Source organism: Erithacus rubecula, assembly GCF_903797595.1.
Source record: "Erithacus rubecula genome assembly, chromosome: 10".
In the NCBI taxonomy this organism is placed as follows: Eukaryota; Metazoa; Chordata; class Aves; order Passeriformes; family Muscicapidae; genus Erithacus; species Erithacus rubecula.
The window spans coordinates 10,124,306-10,145,818 of record NC_136662.1 but is presented as its reverse complement, the minus strand read 5'-3'; the positions used below and the strand labels follow the sequence as shown (position 1 = coordinate 10,145,818).

Genomic DNA, 21,513 nt, shown 5'->3' with positions numbered 1-21,513 from the left:
TGGAGGGCAAACCCACCCAAGGGAGCAATCTCCACACACAGTCCAAGAAGGGGGGTGTTAGGAGAGCCTGCTGGTAAAAGTGGGACTGGAGTTTTACAGGATAAAGTGATTGATTGCAGGTCAGCTGTGCCAGCTTAGCATTTTCAGATAGGGATACTTTGCCACATCCTCACCTCATTGTCAGGATGCTCAGCTTTGAAGTCGGTGAGTTCAGCCCCTCTTAGCTCACCCTGATGTCTTTGTGAAGCAGGGCACTGTTGGAGCTGTGCTACCCCACTCCAGGCAGAACATCCTGCTCAGAGGGCAGGGCAGAACCAGTGGGCAAGGGCTGGGCACAATCAGGAAAAGCCAGGAGACACCTGGGTGCAAAAAGCCCCATTGAGCAGAGGCAGGGTCCCCCCAGCACTGGGAGCACCCAGCCCTGGATCCAGCAGGGAGAGACCTTCCCAAGGAGAGCCAGAGCCAAGGCAGTGCTGGGCTTCACTGCAGGGGTGAGTTCACTGAGAGCACTGCTTCTGCAAGTCTTGCTTTTACATCCTAAACAAGGAACTAAATTAGTATGTAAGCCATTGCTCTGTGTTTATGCTGGAGTGTTACAGTGGAATGTTCTGACCCAGAGAAGCTAGAGTATTCATTTTTCTTGAATGCTTTTGTAGGGAAATAAAACTATAGGTTATTTCTTATTGTATGTCTGAGAAGCTGTACAAGAGAGTTAAACTTGAAGGGCAGGAAGAATTTAAAGGAATAGGACCTCTGTCTTCAGAATGATTCCAGTTTAAAGATAGGACACTGCTACATTTTCCCTTCAAGCATCACTTCATTGATATTTCTGACATTTTGGAGGAGCAGAGTGAAAAAAAACCCCAGAGATCTTTTCAATCCATTGGAAAATATCTTCCTGCTGTTTTACCAGAGTGCTGAAAGACACTTCATAGAAATATGTGTATGTGCAAACGCATATATAAATATTAATCTTTATTAGTGACAAAATGGGGAAAACAAGATGGCAAACACAACTAGTGTAATGCATTAAAGAGAGTGAGTACCAGGAGGTTGCTTTTGTGTTGCATGGAAGTTCACTCAAGGCTGCCTCCAAATACAGAACTAACCCAAGAGTTTGGATTTAACACTGACTGGACAAGTCATATTTCTCCTTAATGAGGCTCAGCTCTGAAGAAAAGGAGGAGAAGAAAAGGGTCAGTGTGATAAGCTGTGCAATGCAATAATTGGATCAAGCCAATAGGAGCAGCAGAGACCTGTAAGCAGCTTGGCATTAGCAAATTGTTTTCTGTATAGAATTGCCTCAAAACTGTTTTTTGTTTTCTTCAAAATAGGACAGGCAGAAAAACTGGTTAGTGGCTTCTGGGAAAATTTCATATTATACTTCTCAACCTAGTAGGATGTGAGAGGTTTTTCACCCAAATATAGCATTTTCATGCCTAAAAAATGATCATGAAATTTGGGGAGCTATCTTCAGTGTTACTCAGTAGTTTAAGGAGGTTTGGAGGCTCTGGTTTGGAGGTGACAGCTACACAGGTTTAATCCTGGTAAGTCCAGAGCAGATGGGGGTCAGGGTGATATTTGAAGCACAAATATCCTCTGTGAGTCTCTGTGATTATTTTGTTTTCCTTGATTTCATATTAATTGGATTTCAGGAATAAACTTTATTGTGAAAACAGGATACACTTAGTTTATATGCAGAAGTGTTTGGGATAGACAGCTCTAATCCAGGCAAGACAGTGCAACTGTTTCCTAGGTTAACTTCAGTCCAGACCACATACAAATCAATAAAAATGTGGCAGTGTCCTGTTCTGTTCATTTTATGTGGTAGATGAAAGAACTTTCCTTAAAGGTTTGAATTTGACACACATTTTCCTACTTGCAGTGTACTTCTACTTCCTTTTATAGCTCAGCATCCAAAAAGGCTACAAGCTGGCCAGGCAGAGTAACTTTTAACAACAGTGGGAAATCAAAAAAGTGATCACATTTTAGATTGGCAATATTGTAGGATTTTGTGGGGTTTTTGGTCATCTATTAGGAAAGCATGTTTTAGTAATAAAATTAGTGCTGTGCTTGTTTATTATGCCTGTGATATTGTGGAAGGAATTTTGGGACTGGTCAAATTGCAGCTATGCAGAAAATATATCACAAGCACATTGGTGGGCACTGTAATTAATAATTGCAGCTCAGAGCAAGAAAGACCTCACCAAATGTCTGTGCAAAATCAATCTAGGCAGTTCTCTCAGGAGGCTCTGGATCTTCTACTGGGACTGGCCATTTCATCTGCTGTTTCCTACTGGGTGTTTATAGATTGCAAGGTTGCATCAGGTTTCTTGACTCTCCATGTACTAAGTACTTTAAATATATCACAGAAAATTTTCTCAAAGCACTGACAGTGTCATTCATTTTTATTTTTTTTTTTCATTCACCAGCAAAATGTAATATTACCCACTGGATAAAAATGACTGACATTCTCAAGTTGCCACCAGCAAAATTCTTGAATCCCCAAATACTTTAACATAATTAAGTTATCTTCATAAATTTCTTCAGGGATCATAGTGGTACTACTACTGAGTTTCCCAAGGAAACTCAATCTAGAGACTCATGCTACAGATGTGTTAACTCACAGCTTTTCCTCCTTTTGAACTTTTCAACCATACCAACCAATTTCAAATAAGTCTGACAGTAAAAATATCTCAAAGATATCATGATGTCTTTGTAAAGGCCCGTAGTACTGAAGTCATACACAGGACTTAGTAGTTTTCAAATTCTTTTGGGAAAGAGAGAATGCATAAAGTCATCAATTAGAAATACCTAGAAAAAAAAGAGCTGGTTCAGATTAGGTCGTTTATAAACTCCAAGTTTTATCAGTGGTTCAGTTCAGTCATGTTATTTTGTTTGTTTTAAACATATGCATTGATGTCATGCCTAATGCATGTAGTTAAGCAAGAACAAGAGAGCTTTTTATTGTGAAATGGCCAGACATCTCAGTAGAACTGTTATGACACCAGCTATACTTGTGTGTATCTCCCTTGCCTAGATGTGGCAAACTGTTCTGTCTGTATGGACTTTATGCTATATACATATGCAGAAGTGTTTGTGTGTAAAGCAAGTGTGGATACAAATCTCCACATTCTACTATAAACACCAAACAATATATATTATAAAAAGGGGTTTCCATTTGAAACTCCACAAGAATCTATTTTATTATTACTTTTAAAGCCTTACAGCAGGTATGATCTCTGATAGAGCACCTGGCCTAGGGCTGCTTCAGCATCCCCAGGCCACAGCCCTGCACTGCTCCCAGACAATGCAGGCAATGACATGGAGGGCTGGAATGCAGTGACTTCCATTTGCATTTCACACCTTCAGCTTGGCTTCACACATTCCCCTCTCTCAGACACGATAAAGGCAGGGAAGGCTCTCTTCCTTGTCAGCAGGGATGGAGGGCACCCCTGGAAGAGGATGCATTTGGAGTAGTATGCTCTGCAGCACTGATGTAAGCCAGGGTGCTGCTGAGGCTGGGCAGGTTTGTTTTCCTATTCAGTGCTAGTGAGAGGGAACTCAGGGACTTGGTGTCCTTGAATGTAAAGAAGATTGAAGTGTTGCATTGTTCAGAGTGAAGGGGAAGAGGATGGGAGCAGAATGATGCTGCAGCAGACAGTAAACACTTGATTGCAAGAGCTCAATAGGCCTGGCCTACATTTGGAATCTCATTTTATTTCACTCATTTGTACCCCTGACTCTGCAGTCAGTCCCAGGTTTACTGCTGCTGTTTCTCACACTTTTTTCTTCAGATCTGCAATGCTGAGTGGTTATCCCGGCAGAAGAGCAGCACATGCCCAAGTGCTGTTTATGAATGAGGGATGCCAGGGTAGTAATGCACAAAAGATCACTTCTCCCTATGTTTAGTCCTTTTAAGATTGAAAGTTGTTCTCATGAGATTCACCTAGTAATCTCTAAACCTTCATTTCACATCGTGTGCAGGGCTGTAATGGTCAGTGTGCAGAAATGTTTCTGAATTTCTAAAGGAAAAATTTTATCTGTAGCAAGCCCTGTCCTTTCCCTTGCCCTACCCACCAAGCAAATCCATCACTCTCTCTTCATTTCCCATTCCACCTGGGAAGGCATCAATGGAGTGAATGCTAAGCACTGAGCTCATTTGCAGCTTGCCAGAGCCACTTCTGTTATTGTTTATTTTCTGCTTACCTTGGAATGGCTGACAGGGAGTGAATGGGGTGGGGGGATGTGGGGTGGCACTTACTGAGAAAAGCCATAGTAGTTCCCTGTGTAATTCCTTTAAATATCCAGATTTTTTTCAAATCAGTCAGTGGGGACTAAGACATATGTAAAATTATAGTTAAAGTTAGGATGGGAAAAGAAAAATACTGGTGGTTTATATCTAGCTGATATTTGACAGGAATGGCCAATTCTGATTCTATGCAAATCTCAGTTCCTTGCTGGAGATGAAGGGAAGAAATGGAGACAAATTTGATGCAATGCATTTGTAATAGAAAAAACAACTTTTTTGATGTATTCACAGGGCTTGTTAGAGTTTTCTCTTGCAAAGAAGTCTCTAGAACTTCAAATTATAGATTTACAGATGCTTTGAGGGACTTTTGAACCTTTGTCTCCTTGTCTCCTGTCTCCACTGCATGGATGATTAGAACAGTGGCAAAAAATCGTGACTTACTCATCCTTTCACCCTTTATATACAAACCAAAACATTTTTTGTCAATTTATTCAATACCTTACAGTTAATTCCCGAGGTATCTGGTAGATACATCATTGATTCTGATCATCCTTTAGAATGACATCTTAAAAATATATAAACTAAGATATGTTACTGTTTGATGCATACAAATGCATAAAAAGGAGTATAGAGAATGATGTCTCCACCCTTTGTAAACAACAGCATTTGTGAAACTGTTTCTAAATTTCAATCCACAAGTTCTGTAGGATGGGTTTACAGCTAAACTTCCAACACTAATTCCTACAAATATTTCCCTGGTAATCACTGCCCCAATCACCCTTGCCATTTGTGTTATATGCAGAATTTTGGAGAAAATTAAAAGTAGCTCAGTATAGAGGTTAATAATTCAGCTGCACTCTGATTTTAATTTCATATGTCGTTCAGGGGCTGAAGGCACTGCAGTATTTGCATTTGGCAAAGAAAAAGATACAATTGTGTCCCTGTTAGTGCATTAAAGAATGAGGGGCTCCAAGTGTTGGGCAGGTGGGATTTTCCTGTGGATGTGATCCCTGCTCTGCTACACCCTGGGCATGTCCTGCTTAGGTTGTTTGGAGAGATGTCCAGGTTGAAGCACTTCTTCATGGGTGATGTTAGAAATACCAAATCTACAGCTTAAGATCAGACCTTGTCCCAAATTCAGGACAGACTTTCCCTCCTCCCCTTTCTCTGCAAGGCAGCCTTCCAAAGGCCTCAACTTTTTCACTCTGTGTCTTCATTACTACTTTTTAATGACTGAATTCTCACTCAAGCATGAAATAATTTAGGAAAAACTGAATTAACAAGCAGTTAAGTTGCTAAGTTCATAATTAAGGTATTTTCAAATATTATGGGTGGAAATTAGCTTGCTGTGCTGTCTGTGGAAACAGTGCAGAAGGCAGCAGGCTGTCTTGTGGAATTTTTATTAAATACTTGCTGGTATTGGCCAAGGACCTGGACAAGTCCATGGCAGCTGAGCACTGAGGGTGTTGTTTTGGTGGAGCAGCAGCTGGAGCTGATCACTCACACAGTGCTGGTGATGGCATCCCCTGAACTGATGGTTTTGTCTTTTTCCTGTTTAAACATATTTCCCCTTAATTGTGTGTCCATTGAGAAGGAAGAGGGTGTGTTTATAAAGGGGACTGGTGGCAGGTGTGCTAGAAGGTCCCTCTGCATCAATTCCAAATGTCTTGCTCTTCTGAAACCTAAACCTTGGAGCAGCTCACTTTATTCCCTCTGTCAGGAAAACTTGGAGTGGGGCTGGTCAGGACATAGGTGAGGAAAAAGTCTTGGCAAGAAAAAAGGTGTTGGTGAGACTAAATTGCATTACAGAAATGGCAGACTTTTGATATATTTATGTTGGATAAAGACATGAAAAACCTAACTTAATGTTTTGTCTGGCTTACTTTTGTTTCAGAAAAGGAAATGAAAATTTCACTTCTGAATGCTTATTTTAAAATGACTTCTCAATTCAATATTGACTACTGTCATTTTAGGAATGGGAAATAATTTAAACATTCACAAAGAAAACAGTAATTTAGTTTAAAAATATATATATTAGCAAACGACATTTGTTTTGCACATCCTGGTTTTTGGTAGCCAGGGGACCACAGAGGTGGGTCCTGTGAAAAGCTGCCCAAAGCTTCCAGCATGTCCAGCAGAGCCAGTCCCTGATGGCTCTAAGATGGACATGCTGCTGGCCAGAACTGGGCAATGAGAGAGGCTGGTGATGCCTCTGGGATGACATATTTAAAAAGGAAAATCAAAACAAAGTGGGGCACATTTTTTCTGCTAGTCAGAAAAGAGGAGGAGGTGAGAACATGTGAAGGAAGCAACATGGGGACACCAGGGTCAGTGCAGGAAGGGAGGAGGTGCTCCAGTGCCAGAGATCCCTCTGCAGGCTGTGGGGAGACCATGGGGAGGCAGCTGTGCCCTGCAGCCCCTGGAAGGAGCAGCTTCCCCTCAAGTGCTCTGCTTGGGAGAGCTGGGCACTGAGGGCATCAATCCCCTTGGAGCTGTACTGCACACTCCTCCAGCTGGATTTGCAGCACCTTACCTGGGTGTGTGCATGAGGATCATGGACACAGCAGCAGGAGTGGAAATGTCACTGCCTGTACCTGGGTGTGTGCATGAGGATCATGGACACAGCAGGGGGAGTGGAAATGTCACTGCCTGTACCTGTGTGTGTGCATGAGGATCATGGACACAGCAGAGGCAGTGGAAATGTCACTGGAGGGGCTGGTGGCAGCAGTGTGGGACAGTCCCTGTGACACCCCTGCTGCATCAGGCCATGGCAGCAGGGGGGGAGGCATTAGGGAGGGGTGTTTTAGGTGTGTTTTTAAGATGTCAGTGGAGAAAAGTCTTTCACATGAGGCTATGCTGAGCCTAGCAGGGTCACCCTTAATCACAAAAAGCACCCACACTGGAAGGGAGGGTGTTGACAACCTGTCAGTGAGAAGAGATGTCAGGATGTGAAAGTTAGGAATGGAGATGTGCTGGGTCTCTACAGGCACTTGTCTGGTTGTGGGGAGAGCAAGAGTTAACAGCTAAAATTGTTTTATGGCCAATACATGTGGTAAATAAGATTACTTATAATGAGATTAGCCTTGGACAGACTAACTGATGAGTTCATCTTGGTCTGAGGCAATGCTGAAGCAATTGCAGCCCAGGGAGGATGTGAGTGGTGCTGGCTGTCCCAGTGTGCCAGGGCCATGCCAGGAGCTGCTGGCTTCTCCTTGTTGGGGTACAGGCTGTGAGTAAAGCACCTTGCTGCAGGAATGTGATGCAGATGGATGTAATGAGCTTCACAGGATCATCTCTGGTGAGAACTGAGTGTGGTTAGAGCTGGAAACATCTGTGAGGTGCCATGGGCTGTGCCCAGCAGTGGGAGGTTTGTCAGCAATGCCCCAGTGCTGGGGGCTCATGAGTGGGCACAGGTGGGAGTTTGGGCTTTGCCTGGAGCAGTGGAGCCCCTCCTGTGACCCAAGGGGGTCAGGAACTGGGCAGCACACTGGGATGGGGGCACCTGCTGTGGCCTGCAGCCCCCAGGGACATTGGCTGGAGGCACAGGAGTGGAGGTTATTGGGGCAGGGAAGGGAATTAATGCAGCCTTAAATAAATGTAGCTGGAACGAGGCACCTGGCAGCAGGTGTTTGTGCTTCCTTGAACAAACAGATTTTGTCTGGAATGGATTAAATTAGTTATGACTTTAAGTAAAAAATGTACAGGGAATAGAAAAAAGCAACCTGGTAGCAAAGTGATTGGCTTCAGAGGAATAGTCCTACATTTCCACATTATTTTCTCAGTGTGCTGCATACAGCTTCTCTAGAGGGACCTGCCATAGAAAACAGCACCAAAAAGCATAAACCCAAAGAGGGATTTAGGGGAGCAGGCCCAAAGCTGCTCAGAGTAGAGCTGGGGTGCTCCCACTGAAGGCACAGTACCACTGGGGAGAGCAGGAGAAGAGCTGGACATGCCCTGTGCAGCCCAGTCTGTCCCACTGGGAATAGCTCAGATGTCTCCCTTAACTCCAAGGTCTCTGCTACAGTAATGCACAAGGCAATGACAAATGATCAGCATTTTAGGAGACACAATTTACATTCCTACTCCTTGGACCCTTTATTGTCTTGGCCAAATTTCACTGTCATCCATCAACTTTTGATATTCAAAATCTAAATAAATTTGCTAATTTTTTCTAATCAAATATGAAATGGTTATTCTACATTTAGTAATTAATCTTTTTAACACATTTAAATGATCTTTTAACAGAAGAAAATATGACCTAGAAGTCTTTGAAGCCAACCCACTCTTTTCTTTTCCTGTTGCTTTTCACTAAACACAATGTCTGTAGTGCCAGACTAAAATTATGCTGCTTAAACTTGATAAAGTACTGCATCAACAACAAAAAAAGGAAACTATGACAGATAAATGAACAGAAAGCAAAAAAAATTCATAGTATGCCAGGCAGGCTTTTCTTTTCCATCTCACATTATGCAGGGTGCAAACGTTTCCAATTTGAAAAACTGACTGAGAGCAAAGTGCTGGTGAGAGAGCAGGGGTGGAGGAGACACAAAACTGCTCACAGAGCAAAGTGAGCTTGTTTCCAGCCCTCCCCCCAGAGATCTGAGTGAGCTGTATCCTCCAGGGCAGTGCCCCCTGAGCTGCACCTGCCTGGCATCCTTGGCTTTGAAGGCTGCCAGAAATAGAGATGAGCTACATGGAACAGTTCAGCAAGTTGAATTGTCTCTGTGCAAATTGAGAGTGAGCATATGAAGAGGGAGATTGGTATTTGCTATATTTCTCTTTCTCAGAAACACTATTAGTGATCTCCCACTTCAGCACTTCACTTGTTGGTTAGTCCCCATTCTCCAAATGCCACCATGTCACAGAGGGAACATCAGCCCAGAAATAATTAGTATGGCAATTTGGCACTCACTCTTCAAATTACATCTAGCAGTTGCATGTAAAATTGTCTGCAGAAATCATCTGGCTCTTACCAAGAGTTAGTTTAATAATGGAGCTTGTTTTGTTACTGTCACTATTGTGTTGAAGTTTGGTGGTTAAAAATTGTTTTCCCCTCCTGCTGATGGAAACATCTTCTAGCAAAATCAAGAGAAACTAAGCCTTTTCTGTTGCAATCTGCTTTGCTGGAGTGAAGAGTCCTGACCTGATCTCTCTTCAAAATATAAGTGTTTGCTGATTGTAGCTCTCTGGGGAGGCCCACCCAGAACTGGATTTCATACACGTTATAGACTATTGCACCTCTTCCTCTTGGCACTAATTAACTATTAACTGGTGCAGAGACAATAGTAAGACCTCCCACTTCTTATGTGACTCCTGAGCCTAAATTGGGCTATGATTCTTCCTGGTACAGAGAAGGAAAGGTAGCAGGAAAGGCTGCAAGACAACACTCCAAACCTAGAGAGGAACCAGCTTTTCATTGCAGACGATCCAATGTCCTCAACTTGAATTTTACTCACCTCCATCCTCAATGGATGTTTTCATGACACTTAGGAGAGAAGTGCAGAGTGTATTTTTCATTCTGCAAAAAAAAGAACATCTTGAACCTGAGAAAACTTCTTCAGCAAAGGGGGGTTTTGCCCCAGCAGGTGCAGTCCCCTGGAAATGTCCCAGTCCAGCATGTCAGCATCAGCCCAGCAGCAGCATTTTGTCCATCTTCAGCAGATTGCTAAGTGACTTAGCAATCAGCCTTTCCCATGACAGCAGGAGGTTCTGCAGCAGACCTTGCAGGTGGGATTTTAAGAGCAGGAATAATAGATAATGATGGGGCTATGTCAAAGGAAAATACAACATCCGTATAATGTGGACATTACAGGATTTCTGAAGCTGCTTTCAAAATGGGTCCAAAGAATATATCCAGCAGTGCAGGGCCTCTGGGAAAGAAAACAGGCAGCCAGTGTACTCTATGGAGAACAGTAAAAAAGAAGGAACAGGGTGGTTTGTGTGTGCATGTGTGTTTGTGCTCATGCCTCTGGGGGCTTGCACACCCCCAGGAGCTTTTAGAGGACAGCAGGCACTGCCCAGATTCTCTGCAGCTGGACACACACACATCAGCAGTGAGTGCCAGGCAGTGCAGGCTGGTTTGGGCACCTTTCCTTGACTTAGTCATAGGCTTAGTCTGTGACTGTGCCCTTGGTGACACAGATGATGTGTGGTTTTGAACATGTGGAATAATGAAAAGCTTTAAATGCACTGTGAACATCTCTTCATAGGCAGGTTCTTTGGCTGTGTGCTCTGTGGCTACTCCTTAGATTTAATGTGTTGCATTTTTCCTATGGATTAAAAGCAATTGAGCCTGGTACTATGACAGCTGTGTGGCCAAGGAGCTGGGTGGGCAGGGACAGAGGAAGGTGTGATTTTCACTGTCCATTTGTTCCTTGGTGTTAGTGCTTGCTTGAACTGCAGTGCAATTAACCAAACACCTGATGCTTATGCATTAGGGCACCTGATGGTGTTTGTAATGGCACTAAGTTATGAGCACTCATGGAATGGGGTGTTGTTCTAATTGTCATACTTTTCTTCTGGCAGTCTTTAGGTCCCATTGGATTAGTAGCTCCTGTAATGATTATGACTGTCAAATTAAGCCATCTGTAAACACTAAAACTTGCAAGCTCTTACCAAATTCACAGCACTTATGTCTGGGAGATAAGTTCTGCATCTTTTCAGCTGGCAGTCAGGAAAATTCTTAAATGGTTGGCATGTGCCTTGGTCCCTTTCTCCAGAGCATCCTCTCCCTGTGCTGTCCCAGCCAGCATCTCCATCCTGCTGCTGTGCTGGGAGCAGCAGGCATGGGGCCCCTGCCCAGCCACACATGGGTGTGCTCAGCCTGCAGGGTGCCAAGAGGCTGCCCTGGGTGGCAGCCCTGGGTGGCAGTGCCTCATCCGTGGCTCTAAGCAAGTCACAGAGTGACTCACTTCCCAGCAGTGAGGCAGCCCCTTGCAACACAGGTATTTAACAACTCCAACACAAAGGAGTGACTTGTGCCTTAAAACAAGCTGAATTCCACGACAGAAACCAAACAGGAATGAAGGCTGGGCTCAGAGGGTGCTGCTCATCCTCATGCCTTGCAGCAACCATGGAAGATGCTGCAGAGGCTGCTCAGAGTGGTGTCACCCATTAAATCTCCTTGCAGCTGTCTGCAGGCAGCCCTGGTGCCCTGCAGCAGTGACCAAGCTTCCCTGCTCATCCCCAGTGCCAGCCCACCTTCATCCAGACCAGGTTCCTGTTGGGAAGCATGATGTGTGACTAACTAATTATGCAAACCAGAGGTGCAGTGTAATAACACCTGGTGTGTGGTTCACACCACACCAGCCATGCTAAATGTTAGCCATGCTAAATGTTAGCCATGTTAAATGTTAGCCATGTTAAATACCTCCAGGCTGCTCTTGAAGTGCAGGGACAGGCCAGGTCAGGAGCTACTGAGGAGAGGAGGGAGAAGCCCAACCTCATGGATGGGCTGTTGGAGTTGCCTCGTTTTCTGCCAGGTTTAAAGGATCAGCTGGCTGATGTCATGGGCTTCCCTGTGTGAAAGCTGGGTCAGAGAAATCTGGGATGTGTCATAGGAACTATAAGTGGTGAGATTTGCTTGCTGCTGCCACAAGGCATGGCTGGCTGAGCAGCTCAGAGCCTGCTGTGAGACAGGGCTGGGGCTTGACAGAGCCACAGCTCGGGCCAGTGGGGCTGGCTGCTTGCTGAGGGCTGGCAGAACGGAGGGAGCCATTGAGATATCCTGCCCTGAGACAGCTCAGGGCTTTGAAAATGCCTTAGGTGACCTTAATTTTGATTTGGGGTGTGCAGTAATGAGCAAGCAGTGTGATGAATGCCTAAAGCTGACAGAAGGCACTGGCGTCTGTAAAGAAATAGGATGTGCAAGGTCAGGGAAGGTGTGCAGGGTGAAGTGATGTTTCAGAGGCAGCCAGCATGCCAGGCTGACTCATGAGCTGAACTGTGCAATAATCACAGGTAATTATTGCACACCAGCCAGGAGAAGGATTTGCATACACAACATGCTGGACCACAGGGCCCATTTGGGCTCTGGCACACTGTGCTCACAGCTCAGAGCAGACAGGCAGAGAGATGAGGAGCCATTTCCAAACAGAGCCAGGATTCTGTCTGTTTCCCCATCCAGCCTCCAGACATGACATTGAGCCATGGTATGCAAAAGTGAGGAGGCAGGGAGCTACTGTCTTCAGAGCAATGAAGGACAGATGAGTGCCTGTATTCACCCCTCAAAACATGTCTGCACTATGGGAATCTGCTTCTGAATCTACACTGGGGAATTCTCCTGTAAGCCAATATATTTTTACTGAAATAAAAACAATGGAAATCCTGAAAAATAATGAAGCCCTGTTGGACAGGGCACATAGCAGCAGCCCCTTCCTCCTTCCCTTTCCCTTCCTTTCCCTTCCTTTCCCTTCCTTTCCTTTCCCTTCCTTTCCCTTCCTTTCCCTTCCTTTCCCTTCCTTTCCCTTCCTTCCCTTCCCTTTCCCTTCCCTTCCCTTCCCTTCCCTTCCCTTCCTTCCCTTCCCTCCCTTCCCTTCCCTTCCCTTCCCTTCCCTTCCCTTCCCTTCCCTTCCCTTCCCTTCCCTTCCCTTCCCTTCCCTTCCCTTCCCTTCCCTTCCCTTCCCTTCCCTTCCCTTCCCTTCCCTCCCTTCCCTTCCCTTCCCTTCCCTTCCCTTCCCTTCCCTTCCCTTCCCTTCCCTTCCCTTCCCTTCCCTTCCCTTCCCTTCCCTTCCCTTCCCTTCCCTTCCCTTCCCAACACAGAGGGTTTTTAAGTACATTTTTCTTTATGGTTGGACAAGAGGAAATTCAGTGACTTGCAGCTAAGGGTACCCCCCAACCTATTTGTTAAATGTATAAAGTACCCAACTGCCATTTTTAATGCATACCAAGTTCTAGCAAAGGATAGAAAAATTTTTTTGGGAAAAAAGAAATATTAATTCTTCTACCAGTATTAATCTCTCTGTGGGGGAAAGAGTTCTAGATGCAAGGTTTTTGAAGCCACAAGATCTCTATAAACCATTACATGATATGATGTTCTGGCTAAACTTACACCAGATAACAAGCTGCCCAAAACCAAATGATGTAAAGGATAAACATCACCAAAACATGCAGCAGTCCAAAGTCTTAGCCTACAGCATCCCAATATGTAAAATAGCTTAGTCCTGTATTCCTTATAGACAGCTCAGAGGATGCTTTCCATATACCAGGAGAAACAAAGGCATGAGGTGAATATGGCACCAGCACAATCTGCAATGCATACAGAGCCTCTGTGCTTAGGCTTTTTCTGTCCAGCACAGGTCCTTCACCTTGCCAGCCACATAACTTTCTCCTTCTGGGTCTTTGGGCATTTCTCAGACAATGAATTGCCTAGGATGCAGCACTTAAAATTTAATTCAGGTAGGGAAGGCAGTGCACATGAATGATACAGACTCTACTTGTAGTCCCTTGTAGACTATATGATTTATACATTCACTCAAACAGCAGTGAATGAACATTATTATAGCAGGCAATATGCTATTGTGCTGTTACTTCTATGCATTGTCTTTTTAATGAAGGGGTTTATACCTTCAAAGTTAATTAACTCATTTCTCAAAATCATTTACACATCTGTTCTGCTTCCAGTAAAACTTAGTTTCTTAACTTCAGAGTTACATTAAAAAACAAAACAAAACGGAACCCCCCCCCTTTGTATCAGACACGTTACTTCATTTGTAATGAGTTCAGATGTGGAATTGTTAATAATGACAGATTTCATGGGCTGAAATTTGGTGTGTCACTTGGCACTGGCAGCTGCTGGAAGGACAGTCAGATAACAATGGCCATGAGCCCCTGTTGCTCTCAGTGTCCCATCAGTGCTGCAAAGCAGGCTCAGTTTGGGGTGTCTGGTGTGTGCCAGGGCACAGGCACAGCCCTGGGAATGGCAGCCCTTGAGAAGAGCAGTGTGGCAGGGCTGTCACTGCCCCTGCTGTGCCACACACGGGGAGCAGCCCTGCTTCTTGCTCCTGACGGGCAGACATATTAATTTAATTAAACTATTATTTCAATAACCCTTACGGTGTGTGGCATAGCTTGGGAAGCATTAAACCCAAGGTAAACAAAGAATGTAGCACTCCATCTGCTTTTAACAGCAACACGACTGTTTGGGCAGCACACAGAGCTGAGTACTGTTGGTATTTACTGTAGAACACCTCATGCCAAATTTAGCCTACAAGCTGAGCACAGGCACGAGGTTTCATTATTTCAAGTGATTTATTCTTTTCTGATGTGAAGAACACCTCTTCTCTGCACCAAATGCTGCTTGTGAAGTCTGCTTTTCCACTTAAGGGATGCTAAGCAGAAGCTAACCAATGACATGAAGGTAAATTTAATTACAAAAACCATAACGTTCTTCAAAACCAACAGCTCTCTCTAACAAGGAAAAATACAAATAGAAACCCTTTGGCAATGCTGAAGAAATATCTGGGGCTGAGGTGAAAGGGGCACAGCTTGACAAGCATGCTGAAAGCTGAATGTGGATTACCCGTGAGTGCAAAAATGAATAAATGTGTTTTATTCCATTATATTAATGAAATGGTTAATTCAGTTGCTATAGCAACAAGGAACAGCCATGCTAAAAAGCTAAAGGGCCATACATAATGCCAGATACAAGGTCTCTCTAATTCTAAAGCTGATTTTCTTAGCCACAATAGAAGTGATGTGTATTTTCAATATCATCAGCTTTTGCATCAAATCCTCAAGCTAATCCAATAAATAGGCTAGTAGCATAAAACAACATATATGCTGGCACCTCATAAAACTCATGCAAGGGGTTTACCTATGCACAGCAACACAAGAGGAGCCACAGAGTGCAGTGTGGGACACTAAGGAAGCTGCTCTGTGTGTGATGGTGAATTTTGCAATGGGCAGCTCCTACAGTCAGGGAGCAGATGCCTGCAGGAGCCCAGACACCATCCTGGTAGCTATTTCACCTTTGGGAAAATAGACTTCATATTCTTTTCACCTGCATTTCACGTGATTTTGATTAAAATAATAGTTCCATAAGGTTTCAGTGAGGAATCCTGCAGTGCTTGCTTTAGTTTAATGTGAAGGCCGTGGACAGGGTGACCCCTGGTCTTGCCAGCAGCCAGAGGACAGACTGTAATTACTGAAGCCTATGCAAAGGAAGGAGCAGTGCCCATTCTGCCTTTCAGAGGAGCTTGGGGCATCCCCTGCTCAACAGGCTCCCTGGAAAAGGAGCTGCTGGAAGGGTCATGGTGCTGCCCAGCCCCAGTGCTCCCACCAGGCTGGAGCCCCTCACCAAGCCCAGGACCACTGTCATTCCTCTGGCTCCTTTTTGTTACAGTGGGATTTATCAATCTCACTCTGCCTATGACAAATACAAGTCAATATAGCATGCTGACAGGAGAACAGAATTCACTAGCTCCCCTTGTTGAACTCAGACTTACAAAATTTGGCCTGTACACCTGCATAAGCAACATGGGTGACTTTTATCTGCAGCCATCTGGTTTGCATGAGATTGGCAGATATGTTCCTGAGAAACATAATCTCCCAACAACTGAATATAAAGCTGTCAGTGCTGAGGCCTAAAACTGTCTGCAACAGGCAGAAGTAAAAGCTGTGATGGTAAGTATTCTCTAGACCACGCAGGTGAGAACAATGTCCTTTAGGGTCATAATTAGCTCCAGTCAGTGGCATGTGATTCTAACCAGCAATTGTGAGTGTGAGCTGGTGACTGGAGGCATTTGACACTGTTTGCCTCTTGCTGAAATGCAATAAGAGAGAGCTCACCACTGGAGGCAGAAACACTGAGAAGCAAAGTTAACTATATCAGTATGCTGAAGTAAAATGTTTGGTCTCACAAAAAAAAAAAACCAAAAAAACCAAACAAGGCAGATCAATAGTTGCCTTTGTTTTAGTTGACTTGTATGAAAATAATTTATTAAGACTCTCCTGAACCTTACACAGTACTCAAAACCAGATGAGAAACAGCTTTAAGCTGTTTGCTGTCCTTTAGGGTGCTGGTTGGCAGCATGTGTGGACAGGCCATGCAGAGCAGGCAGATGAGCTCTGAGGAAGCTGCACCTCTGGAAGGTGATGCTGCAGTGGCCCTGCAGAGAAAGCCCTGCAGAGAAAGCCCTGCCACAAGGTGCAAATGAGCTCTCTGCACAGCACAGGAATGTTCCTGCACCTATTGCAGGGCTAAGGGTACAGGGGCAGGCTGGCATTTCTACAGCACCACAAGAAACCCCAGTGGCTCAGAGGCTTGCTAGCATTTGTCAGGCATAGATAAACTGAAGCTATGGAGCTCAGCTGCTGAGCCCCAGCAGAAAGGACTCTGCTCTGATCAGAGTTGAGGGCAAACTAACCCCTACACTGCCCCAGCACCCAGGCAGGGCTGCCATGGGAATATAACTGAGCTTAACTATAACTTAATAACTTGCAGTTCTTTTATAGAAAATGAAGAACTGCATTTCCTCGTGGTAACTTTAGTGTGCTTATGCTAGGAAAGGGCAGAGTGCATGTGTGTGTTTACTGTTAAGATTTGGATAGTTTAAGGGCTTTCTTTGTGCAAAGGTGGTAAGTGGTCACTTGCCAAGTTGACCTCCAGCTTCACTGCTTGATAGCAATGAGATCTGCTCCCACACCACAAAAATCATGATGGGCACACTCAGACCTCTGAGAAAGAAGGGATAAAAGCAGGATCTCTACTCCTGGGCAAGGCCAGCAGGGATGTGTGCACAAGATCCAGCAGACTAACCTGAAGAAGAGTTATTAAAAATTGATCTCCTGAAGTAACAACTGGAAAGATTAGTTTCTCAGAAAAGAAAGGAAATGGCAACAGCAAAAACAAAGCAACCCAGATGGCCCATAAGCAGACTAATTACATGAAAGACACAGAAGCAACCCTGAAGTTACCAATCCAGCTGCCGGGAGTGTCTGCCAGGTTACCAGATGTTGCCAATGAAAACCTATCTTCCACAGTTCATCAAAGAAGTGGAGCTGCCTGGTGAAGTGAAACCTCTGCCAATAAAATAAATATTTAATCTGAAAAATATTTTCTACTAGGGATCGTTGAAAAATATAAAATTTTAACATGTCCAACCCAATGTTACAGTAGATAAATAATGAAACATACATACAGAATGCACTTGCAAGACCTTATTGATAGGAAATATCTATGCTTAACATTTCATTTCTAAGGCTATAGCCTTGGATTGTGTTAAACAAAGTGATTTTATGAGGCATGAGGTTGATGGCACTCAGCTGGGGTTTGGATAATTTGCCTTGAATCTAGCAGTCACTTTTGCCACCTTGAGATAAAAGGCTTTAAGACAACAAAGCTGGAGGAGCCAAAGGGGACAGCAGTAGGCACTGGAAGGTGGGGAGGCTGCAGAAATTACACTGAGCCATTCTGTGGCTGCCAGGTCACCTCTCCCAGAGCTCTGTGTCCCCCAGGACACAACAAACAGGAGCAGCAGCTCTAGGTGCATAACTTACCTGACAAATTTTATGAACTGAGCAATTGGATGGCAGCTAAAAAGGCTTTTTCTAGTAACTGGTAAAGGATCCGAGCAAGGAGCACTATACATGTGCAAGGCTTCAACACTGGACACACAGGCTGCACAACAGATTCATGCAAAGACTAATTTTAATTTTGCTGTGAGATCAAATTAATATTCCATTTTAAATCAGGAAATTATGTATTTTAAAAATCCTGTGTTAATGTTGCCAATCCAGTGCCTTGAAAATATTATGTCAGTTCATCTTAGAGGCCAAAATCCAAACTGCCTGGATAGTCTGTTGGCAAGGCAAAACATCTCTTTTTTCCAATGAACATGTATGGGTGCATTGGGATTCACACAAGCATATTTGGCAGCTTTTTCAAGTAATTTTTGGCCTGCAGAGCATCCACTAAACATGGGGAGCATTTTTTGTTCAGGAATATGATATGAATAGGAAAGTGCTACCAGAGGATGAGCTATGGCACTTCTATCACAATTTAATTTGTCAAACATAGTTTACAGTATTTTATAATAATAATCAATAGCACAACATGTCTAAAAACTGCAAGGGCTAGGACTGGAGGATGTCAGCCATCATGTCTTTAATAATACATAATTCCTTAAATGTGCAACTAAATCACTGAAATACATGAGCTTAATTTGGAACCTCTTACACTTTGAAAATTCTTACCTCTTTTTCAATAACTTGCTAAAGAATTTGAAGACTAGACCAGATTTTTCTAATTTGTTTCCTTGGCTCTTAAATACACCAAATGGGATGATTCTCCAGGACCAACTTGAAAAACATACAATCCCCAGGAATATGTCCTTTGTGGCTCTCTCCCCTGCCTGTTCACAGCTCACCTTACCCTGATGACTTAAGACATTCCTGCAGGAAACCTAAAATGGTTATTTCTCTGAGTTCCTGCAACATACAGATTTATTGCCAACTGTCAGAGTCAGAAACAAATGCATTTGGGAATGCATTTCCTGAACCTGTTTCAACAACTTGTTCTTCCTGTGAGTCCACAGTAGCTCGTGTAAGATAAGAAACTACTGCATGACTAGGAGCTTTAAAGAAGCTGCAAGCAAATATTTTCTAAGCAGTATGACTTCTGTTCCTGTTTCATCTGTGTCTGAAAAATCCACAATGATAAATAGGAAAACTGAAATATGAAGAGAAAACTATTAGTAAAGACACTTGACTTGAGCCTGCCAAACAAGCCCAAAGCACCATCAAGCCAGTGTTGGTGGAGCAAGGACACTGACTGAAATGACACTTGAAAATGTTTAAATTGACAAATGTGTGCCCCCTGTGTATGTGGGGAAGGAAGGCAAAAGGAAGGCAAGTCAAAGGCAGACAAAGAGGTGCCAGAGAGGGGCAAAGAGCATGATACATTCTGCACTGTAGGCAATCAATGGAATAATGTACATGTGAATTAACTCATTAATGGTTCCTGGAGTGAATCTTAGAGATCATGAAACACCAACTCATAAGGCTCTACAAAGAAAATCTGTTTAGTAAATGGGAAAGAAAAATCACAAACAAACCCAAGTTGGTTTCAACATTTATTTATAATTCAATGTTCAATTCATAAATCAAGAAACAAAGCCAGGGTATCTTTGTAATCAAAGCTTTTGCTGCTCACAATATATGGTATAAGAAATTGAACTGATAGATCATTTATTATTGTTATGAAACTAAAAGCTTTATATTCTAAAGCGGAGTAAAGCAGACAGCAATATGTTCATATTAGAAAGTTCCTACTGTGAGTGAAAAATGGATTAAAATTGAGATATTGTTTAGTAAGACAGATGAATCTGTATTTATATTTGGCTGTGAAACTGCCAGAACTATACACAGCTCTGGGGGAAATCACCTTGCCAGTTTCCCTGAGTGTCTGTGCTTGGCAGTCTGCAGGGTGTGCAGTCCCTGTGCACGCAGTCAGATCTCTGACCTGAAACGTGTACATTCTGCAACATTAATTGGCACAATTAAAACACTATTGAGAGGATGAGCTTGTAGCAAAAAATGTTGTTGTTTCTCAGAATCCTGAAACACAACCTGGACTTCCTAATAAGCCATTTTAACTGTTTGCAGAGATGTTATAAGTGTTCACTGAGGAGGGAAAGTAATGATCAAACCACCCCTGAAACACACGAATCTGAAGAGTCCAGCATGTGTCAGTGCAAAGCAAATTTGTTCTATAAAGTTCTAGTGTGAAAAAGAATTAGAAAGGATTATAAAAATACACTACCATATGCTGTAGTCGTTGAAAGTGATTAATCCAGTTCTTAAATCCTATTTTAAACTTCCTTTCATTTCTGTCTATAGAAAAATAGAAGCCACATCGCTTTGTTTGAATGCTAGTTAATTACATCTTCTAAGATACTCTTTTAAAACTAAATGTAATGTTTAATTACAAAACGCTCTCCTTGAAAACAGTTAGCTTGTACATTGATTTGTAGTTCATTAAAAATGCTTTCTTAATTATATTTCCAGCCAGAAAATACACAGAGATTAAAGAGTCTATAGAGAAGTTTTGAAATCACAGCATGAATTGCAACAAGAAAGTTACACTTCAAATAGTGGACAGCTGACAGCCACGACCACCTTTCTGTAAGTTCAAAACCTAATTGTTGCAAAAATCGTAATTAGAAAAGGCAGTGTTCATTGCAGCAGCCATCAGTATCACATTGTTTAATAGGAGCAGATTTGCAGGGGCTAATTAGGAAGCAAAGGCCTGGCAGCAGACGAGGCGGGGCGGCTCAGGCCAAGGGCAGCCCTCGGCTGGGCTCGTAGGGAGTGGTCCTGGCAACCATGCGGATGCAGTCCAGCACAGGGCACACGCTGAGGCACAGGGTGCAGCCCGTGCAGCTGGCCGTCACCGTGGGCAGGTGCGTGTCGGGCTCGAACTGGATGGCCTGCAAGCAGGACACACGGATTGATGGCACACGGGGAAGGGGGAACGCTCCCGCTGCGGGCTCCAGCACTCACAGACATCTCTGTGCCTTCTGCACTGCAGCTGCCCCGCTGCAGGGAGCTGAAAAACCCCTTTCCAGACACTGGAATTGCAGAGGTGGGCCAAATGGCACCTCGGCAAAAGCTCACGGGCCACAAGGGCTGATTAACAAATGAGCAGTTTGCACCACGGTGTTTAAACTCCCAGAAGGTATTTCTCCTTGATGTAAAGGAAACCTTTCCTAAGATAGCAATGTACTGGGTTATTGGTTTAGAGGAGACACCAGTCCACACGTGTACAGCTTCAGCACAATGCCCATCACAAGGCATTCATTTGTCTTTTACTTTCAGCACATGGGGGTTGGTCTCTTTTTCCAGGCAGCAAGTGACACAATGAGAGGACACAGTCTCAAGTTGTGCCAAGGGAAATACAGGTTGGATATTTGGAAAAAAAAATTTACAGAAAGAGTGATAAAGTACTGGAATGGTCTGCCTGGGGAGGTGGTGGAGCCACCATTCCTGGATGTGTTTAAAAAGACTGGATGTGGCACTTGGTGCCATGGTCTAGTTGAGGTGTTAGGGCATGGGTTGGAATTGATGATCTTGAAGGCCTTTTCCAACCTAGTCATTCTGTGATTCTGTGATAAACAATCTAATTTAATGAGCAGCAGAGAAAATCACAGCTCATTGTGCCTCATGTGATTACTTTTCTTTGCAAATGTTTGAAAGGAATATCAGAGTTTGGGGCAGGCAGAGCTTGCTTTAGTTCTCATGTTTCATGCAGTGAATCCTCATTA

The 21,513-nt window shown here is 43.7% G+C and overlaps 1 protein-coding gene across 1 annotated transcript in view; it reads right to left on the bottom strand.

Annotated features, from left to right (window-relative positions):
• Positions 1 to 19,310: 19,310 nt before the first annotated feature.
• Positions 19,311 to 21,513, bottom strand: part of DPYD (dihydropyrimidine dehydrogenase) — a 320,908-nt gene continuing 318,705 nt past the window's right edge. Inside the window, exon 23 of the mRNA XM_079314282.1 lies at positions 19,311 to 20,679. Coding sequence (XP_079170408.1) covers positions 20,524 to 20,679 — 156 coding nt within the window. The 3' untranslated portion in view covers positions 19,311 to 20,523. The remainder of the gene's footprint in view (positions 20,680 to 21,513) is intronic.